The sequence below is a fragment of the Pinus tabuliformis genome, chromosome 1_2, assembly GCF_031772625.1.
Source record: "Pinus tabuliformis cultivar Carrire ecotype Pingquan chromosome 1_2, CPIR1, whole genome shotgun sequence".
In the NCBI taxonomy this organism is placed as follows: Eukaryota; Viridiplantae; Streptophyta; class Pinopsida; order Pinales; family Pinaceae; genus Pinus; species Pinus tabuliformis.
The window spans coordinates 489,402,244-489,410,106 of NC_142298.1; the positions used below are offsets into that span (position 1 = coordinate 489,402,244).

Genomic DNA, 7,863 nt, shown 5'->3' on the forward strand with positions numbered 1-7,863 from the left:
AAGTCCAAATTGTATTTCCCATTGAACCTCAAGATATTTTTTTTCCACAGAAAAAAGACCGTCCTTTTATTACAAAAAGGGATTACATATATATGTAGGCATAACGCCGAGACTGTATCCACCGGCAGAGGGGAAAGTCTCAGCAGACTGTCATCCTGCTCGCGGAAGCAAAGCAAGCCAACGCATGAAGGGAAAAAACCTCCAGCCACACGCTTCGGTAGAAACGAGATCCCACAGGAAAAAACCAAAACGCGACCAGAGGGGGGCCACAGAAATCCACAGTGAGCACTATGAGGATTCGGCGCAAAAAACAGAAACTACCGCTGCCTGGGCTTCCACAGAAAGGGAAAGCAGCCCAAGGTACCTGGCATAGAATGATAAATGAGAGAAAAAGATACAAGGAGAAGAACAGAAAAAACAAAACGAATATTTACAAACCCAGAGAAAACAGGGCAGATGAATTATGCAAAGATGGGCTGTTCGACGGATCGAACCACCCCATTTTCAACCTCCCAAACAGACCACGACCCCATCTCCAGATCAACTCCGTCTTTAGAAAGGCGGTCCGCGTCAAAATTCCTTTCCCGGTAAATGTGACTTAGAGATATCTCCATGAAAAAACTCTTAAGGCGTGAGACTTCTCTGAACAGAGTAATCAGAGAGAGATTGCTGCAACGCTGAGCCCCATTAAACCACTTCACCACATTCATGGAGTCCCCGAAGATCTGAGCTTCTCTCACATTTCTAAGAATAAGCCAACTGAGAAGGAGATGAAGGGCTTTCAACTCGACAAAATTGTTGGAACCCTGTCCCAGGCCTATTGAAGCTTTAATAGCCTTTTCCTTTGAAAAGTGAATGATCAAGCCAGCCCCGCATCGACCATTATTATCCGAAGCCCCGTCAAAATATGCCCACGGCATAGAGTATCTAATGAGTTCAGGACAAACAGCTCTGGAAGGATTAAGGGATTGAGGAATAGGAATGCTTTCATAAATTGCCGCTCCTTCTGCGGCTAGTCTTCCAATAGGGAAGACAGAATCCTTGAAAATGACTTGATTTCTAGCTAGCCAAGTCCCCCATGTGATGAGCAGCGGAATGGTTCTTTCTCTTGCATTTGAGGAAGCATTCCACCAACTCTGCCAGGCCTCTAAGAGCCCCTGCCCTTCCCATCTGTAAGGGACATTTATCATGCTTAGCATTTCTGCCCAGAGACTGGTATTAAAAGGGCAAAGGAGAAATAAATGATGAACTGTTTCTGCACTGTCTTTGCACAGTGGACATCTGCCAGGGCCAATCCTACCTCTCCTTTGAAGGAAATCCCACGTAGGAACTTTCTGGGATAGGACACACCAGAAGAACAATTTTGATTTAGCTGGTCCTTTTAACTTCCATAGCGATTTAGCCCACCAATCCGGATTCTCCCAACCATTTTGAGACATCATCCATTTATAACCAGCCTTTGGAGAATAATAGCCATTCTGAGCAAAAACCCATTTTAGCTCGTCCGGGGAATCAGAAAGCCTGACTGAGGAGTTTTGAAGATCCCTAGTATAACTATCCCATTCCTCCAAACTATCACCGGTCAAATCTAAGTCTCGGCCTTGCAACCACCCTTGATTCCAAATGGAAGAGGCCCGCGGGTCAGCTATCTGGTTTAGAGTGTATAGACCCCTGTCTTTTAAAGCCGCAACCAATCCCTGCGTAAGAGTAAAGCCCTCTGAGCAGCCAATCCAGGGATCTCGCCCCAAACGGATCTGAGAACCATCACCCACATGCCAAGCCAAACCTTTCTCTATAATGCTAACAGAAGCAACCACTGCTTTCCAGACCACCGATGAATTTTTGGTTGACTTTTGCGGCAATCTAATCCAATCTAGCGTTGTTAGTGGATCTATATATTTCCTTTTAGTCACAGCAGTCCACAAATTTTCCGTAGTAATTATCCTCCATGCCAGCTTTGCTGCAAGTGATTGAGAGAATTTGGCAAGGCTTTTTATACCCCAGCCTCCCCACTCTTTAGGGCGGGCGATTTTGTCCCAAGCGATCCACGGGGTAACTCTTTCAGACTTGGACCCCGCCCAAAGAAAATCAAAACTGATTTAATTAATACAAGCCTACCTACCCGAGAGAGCCACTTGTGACTCCAATGTTTCAGTTTCAACTCCAATTTTGCAAGGATCCACTACCAATCTTTTATCCTATAATTATCTGGCTTCAGATAGAAACCCAGATATTTGAAAGAATCCTCCAGCGCTTTAATTTCAAAATTCAGAACCGAAGCCACTCTACGCACCTCCTCTCTAGCCAGACCTGAGCACGTTAGAGTAGATTTTCTCTCATTTATGCATAGACCAGTAGCTTTCAGAAAGAGGTCCAAAATCCTCTTGAACGTCCTACAGTCCTCAAGGCTGCCATTGCTGAAAAGTATTATATCATCCACGAAGAGAAGGTGTGTGACCCAGAAATTTGGAGCAACTTCGATTCCTTTCAGAGAGCCTTGTCTTTTTGCTTCTTGGATCAAACGACTGATTCCGTCTGCTGCCAGCAAAAACAAGAGCGGAGAGAGCGGACAGCCTTGGCGCAGGCCACGTTCAGGGCTGAAAAAACTGGAAGCTGCCCCGTTAATCAAAACATCTATGGAAGAAGATGAGACACAGCTCATAATCCATCTTACAAATTCATATTTGAACCCCAGATGTGTTAACAAAAGCCTAAGATAAAGCCAGCTTATTCTATCATAAGCCTTCGATAAATCTATTTTCACAACAACTCCTTTTTTCTTTCCAATTTTAAGACTGTGGAGCGTTTCTTGGGCAACTCCCACAGCTTCATGAATTTGCCTGCCATCTAAAAAGCCAAACTGCTCCGGGGAAACATTTTTTGAGAGGAAAGGTTTTAGCCTGACAGCAATGGTTTTAGCAATAATTTTGTAAACACATGTGCACAGGGAAATAGGCCTGAAATCTCCAAAAGAAACTGGAAGATCAGATTTGGGAATGAGAGTTAGGAAAGTAGCATTAAAGGGTTGATAGATAGAACCTGAACGCCTGGATTCATCCACTACCTCCACTAACTCATCACCAATGAATTCAAAGAAATGCTGGAAGAATTCAACTGTCCAGCCATCCGGACCGGGACTTTTCTCCTTTTGCATCAATTTAAGGACGCTTTCAACCTCCTCTTTAGAAATAGGTGCCATGAGAGAGTCATTGTCTTCCTCCTCTATAAATCGGGGAAAAATCTGAGCAACCCTTATGACTTCTGCAATAGAAACTTCACCTGGAGCTTTAAATAGATGTTTGAAATAATTAACCCCCTCAGAGGCCAGCTCTTCAAAAGAAAGCGCTAAATCACCATTTGCTTTCTTCATTTCCCATATTGTATTTGAGTTTTTTCTACCTTTAGCATAATTCTGAAAAAACTTGGAATTTTCATCCCCTGCCTGTAACCATATCGCTCTACTTTTAAGACGCCAGCTTTGTTCCCTGAGTTGTAGAATTCTCCTTCTTTCCATTTCCAACTCATGAATTCTCAAACGAGATTCACCTGTGCCATAGCCAAAACTATCTGGATCTTCAAGGAGAGCGAGTGCTGAGTTAACAGCTTGCATTGTTTCTTCTTCCTTCATCTTCTTTTGGAGAGCCCAGACTTTGGAAGCGGCCTTCATCCTTGATAAATTTTCCATAAATAGCTGACTGCAATCCTCATTTCCATTGTCAGCAGCTTTCCTCCAAGTTTTATGGAAAAGACTGGTGTATGATGCATCCAATAACCAAGAGGAATTAAATTTAAAAGGAATACCTGGCTTGGTTAGATCTCCCTTCACTTCCAAGAAAACCGGTAAATGATCAGAGAGACCACCCTCTCCAACCCAATGCCTGAACGCCTGTAGTTTCTCAGCCAGCAGATCACTTATTAAGAAACGATCTAGTTTTTTCCCGATCCAGTCATCTCCAATTCTGCGGTTCCTCCAAGTGGGCCGCAACTTTGAGGGGGTAACATCCACAAGAGATGACGAGGCCAATTTCTGAATGAAGAAAGCAGAGAGAGGGTCAGCTCTGGCGTTGACCCCCCAAGATTCAGTACAGCCCAGAGAAAAATTGAAGTCTCCACCAATAATAAGATTTGGATGCTCCAAAAAAGACTTAGCGAAGAAAGAGTTCCAGAACTTCTCCCGCTCCGAATTAGGACCATAGATATTAAGAAAAAGAAAGGGAATACAGAGTTCGTTGGAGAAAAGTTCCACCGCCAAGACGTTTTCTGAACCCCAAGAGGAGATTTCACGCGCCACCTTCACGTTAAACCCCAAGACCACACCTCCTGAATGACCATTTGCATCCGTTGCATGAAAACTCCATCCCGGCAGAAGCTTATGTAGACATCCTATAATTTCATCTCCTTTCCCCAAGGTTTCCTGAAGAAAAAGAATATCAGGTTTGTTGGACCTGACCAGATCCTTCAGAGCTAGTTTTTTGGGTATGCTAGCAAGACCCCTGCAATTATAGGATAAAATGATCATCTAAAAACCTCGGGGGGTGATTGCTTTGCTCTAAGCACCCCTGGCAGGGACAATTGCTTCCCTCCAGCAATATCAATAATAGCCTTCAACTTTGCCTTTGACATATCCGATTTTCGCCCTCTTAACTTCCTCGGACCTATGGACACCTCATCCATAGCCAAACCGCCTACTGCCCGCCCTTTTCCTTTCCTGGTAGATAATGGCCTTAGGTTGTAATGAGGTTCGTGGCCTCCTACTCCAGGATCGCGAATAGGAGAGGAAATAACCGTCATTATAACACTATCAGAAGGGGGATGTCCCATATTCAGGTCTGTCGTAGCTTTTGAGAGTTGACCTAACAGACCTGCCTCGCCACTACAAGACACATGTAGAACTCTTGAAAAATGAGGGGATGAGGATTGAGGGGAGAGAGTACAAGTAATATTCAAATCATCCATAGCTGGGGCTGCTGATAAGCCGACAGTTGTGAGCTGGGATGAAACCAAAACATCAGCAGTCACCTCAGGCTGAAAGTTTCCAGTTCCCCCCATGTGCTCCGGACCCAGCTCCTGAACGCTTGTCAAAACTTCGGCCTCCTTGAACTGAGCCTCTTCCTTCTGATCGTATAACTTCATTTTTTCCTTTTCCTCTGACTTAAACCCATTTTTCCTCTTCCTTCGACGTCGACGATGGCCAAGAGGGCATTCCCGAGCCAGATGTCCATAAACTTGACATCGATGACATCTAAAAGGAAGGTTTTCGTAGTCCAGGGTCTGGATAAACTCTAGTCCACGATACTTCAGATGCATAGCATCCGCCAGACCATCTTTAGGGTTTAAACTTACCAAAAGACGGGCTACGCTCCAGTCATGAGAATATAAATAAGATTTATCTGAGTCAAGAAACTTACCCAGAGTGTTTCCGATTGATGAGAAAGCTGAGTCAGTCCAGAATTGAATAGGGAGACCCATTAGTTTGACCCAGACTGGAAACTCCTCTGTTTTTTCTTTCTGGGCATCAAAAAGAGGTGACCATTTCCTGAATAAGATAGGCCTCTTCCCTAGGCACCAGTGCTTTGTCAAAACCCATTCGACATACTCCTTTTGTCCAAAACGAAGGCAAAACCAGCCTCTGTCAAGTATCTTAATCTCTTCTGGCTGCCCCGGAGCGTCTTTCCATTCATCCAGAGTCCATTGTTTGATGAAGGCCACCGAAAACTTCCTTCCACAGACTCTGCCAACTAAAATAGTTTCCGATGCTTCCAGCGCCCGGTCTATGTGGATATCCACTCCAAAGACACAGCTAGGTCTTTCCTCCTTTTTCCTGAAGATTTTGGACTTCTTCCTCTTTCCACCCACTTCCTCCTTCTTGTTTTCTCCCTCTAAAATCTCAAATGACTCAGAGCGCCTTTCAGGCTGAAGAGAGGTGCCTTCATTAAGTTCCTCTGCCATCCTGGAGCCCCCAACCGCCGATGCTGTAAAACAACTTTGAGTTTGACCCTCTTTTCCTGTTTCGTTCAAACCCCTTCTCGCCTCTTCTATTGTCGAGGGCGTAACAGAGCTTGGAAGCAATTCTTTACTCTTTATATTTTCCTCAGAGCTCCGGTCCACGACATCTTTTTCCTTTGCTCTTGCTTCCACTGTCAATTTCAGGCTTGCTGACATAACTGCCTGCTTCGGAAAGAACAAATGCAGATTCTCCTTGGACTCTTCCAGTCCCCAACAGGCCAAAAGGTCTTCGGGAGTCGGATCAATATCCAGAGACTCCTTATCAAAAAACCAATCCCGCGCTTCCCCCAATCCACACTCCATTCAAGCCAAAAAAGAATATAGACTTCCAAGAATCCAGCGCCTTCGGGCCCACAGCGTCCAAGCTCCCACCGCTCAGCCATGGCCGTCAAGGAAACCCGCGCGGGAAAACCTGTTCAAAAATCCCTGTTCTTCCATCGCTCAGTTAGCCTTCCTCTTTCCAAAAGCTATAAGGAGCAATGATCTTGAGTTTATTGTCAAACCTCAAGATATATTTTCCATGTAAGTAACTTTAAGATATAAATACTCAAATTTGTATGCTAAAAGGAGAAAAATATTATATAAATCTTGAATTAAAATCTCATCAACCTATAAGGATGAAGATCTTTAATTTTTATACTAGATGTTGAAATGCATATGTGGTACAATGCAAAATGCATGAATAATAACAAAGGAATTTTTTTTTTTTTTTTTTTTTGCAACAAAGAGGCACACATTATGCAAGGTAATTTGAAGAAGTAAGAGTAAAATGCACTACCTGCAACAAGGAGAAAATCAAAGTAAATGCATATAGGGTACAAAGTAAAATGGGTGAATAAAAACCAAATAAAAAGTAGTTTTTGTGGGCAGCAAAGATGTACATAATATAAAAAATAATTTGAATCAATGAAGAGTATAAATGCACTCTGAGCAACAAGCATATAATAAAAAAATGGATATTTGAATAGAAAAATAAATAAAAATATATAAAGGTCATCTTTATGCCTTTTTCAATAAATTGAATGTAAAAACCCCATATGTCATATCCACAATTTATAATTTTAGTTATTAAATTAAAAATAAAATTCAAATATTAAATATCACTTTCATAATTCTGATTTCTTAAGACATTATAATTTTAGGTTTTAGATTTTGAATTCTTTAAATATCACTTTGATAAATCTAATTACTTAAAGAATTTATAATTTTAGGTTGTTTAAGTTATATAATATTGACTTTTCTTAATATTTTATATAATTTGAATATTTTATATTATTAAGGTTTTAGAATTTTATTTTAGTTTTTAATAAATATTATCATTAAAAAATTATAATAATATTTATTATAAATAAATTTATAGTAAATATCATTTTGCATTTAGAAAGTTTTATTGTATATTCTTAAATTAGTTTATAAATAGTTTATAATATTTTTTACAAGTTTATAAGAGTTTATGAATTCAGGCTTCTGTGATCCATATTACATTAAGAGTCTTTGTTGAAGCTTTTCTAACGAGCTAGTGTGGTTCATTATAAGGACCACATGAAGATTTAGATCATGGCACAAGGCTTAAATATAGCGCGATGTGAGACCAAATAATCATATACCACCTACTTTATGAAAATTATTATTTTAATAATGATAATATTCGTATAACGACAAATATAATGGCTAGTTTAAGAATAATAATATTATAATATATAATAATATTTTAATAATGATTATTAAGATCAAATAATATTCCTATAACGGCTAATATAATGACTATGTGATTAATAGTTATTATTATAAATAAATAATATCTTTTAAAGAAAATAGATGAATGACTTCCTTAATGTGCAGTTGAATCCCAAAAAA

At 40.8% G+C, this 7,863-nt stretch overlaps 1 protein-coding gene across 1 annotated transcript; it reads right to left on the reverse strand.

Moving 5' to 3' along the window:
* Nucleotides 1–461: 461 nt before the first annotated feature.
* Nucleotides 462–6,309, reverse strand: LOC149206474 (uncharacterized). Its single transcript, XM_089397702.1, has 3 exons — nucleotides 4,528–6,309; nucleotides 2,187–4,414; nucleotides 462–2,094 (listed from the first exon to the last, which is right to left on the reverse strand). Exons 1-3 carry the CDS (start codon nucleotides 6,307–6,309, stop codon nucleotides 462–464), a joined length of 5,643 nt encoding a protein of 1,880 aa, XP_089253828.1.
* Between the last annotated feature and the right edge of the window lie 1,554 nt (nucleotides 6,310–7,863).

What these genes read in the sequence shown, in the direction of transcription:
- LOC149206474 (XM_089397702.1), bottom strand. Translation starts at nt 6,309, where the DNA reads ATGGAGTGTGGATTGGGGGAAGCGCGGGATTGGTTTTTTGATAAGGAG. An exon ending in CAAAGCAATCACCCCCCGAG is followed by an intron (nt 4,415 to 4,527) that starts GTTTTTAGATGA and finishes CTTTTTCTTCAG; the next exon opens with GAAACCTTGGGGAAAGGAGA. An exon ending in AATTATAGGATAAAAGATTG is followed by an intron (nt 2,095 to 2,186) that starts GTAGTGGATCCT and finishes TAATTAAATCAG; the next exon opens with TTTTGATTTTCTTTGGGCGG.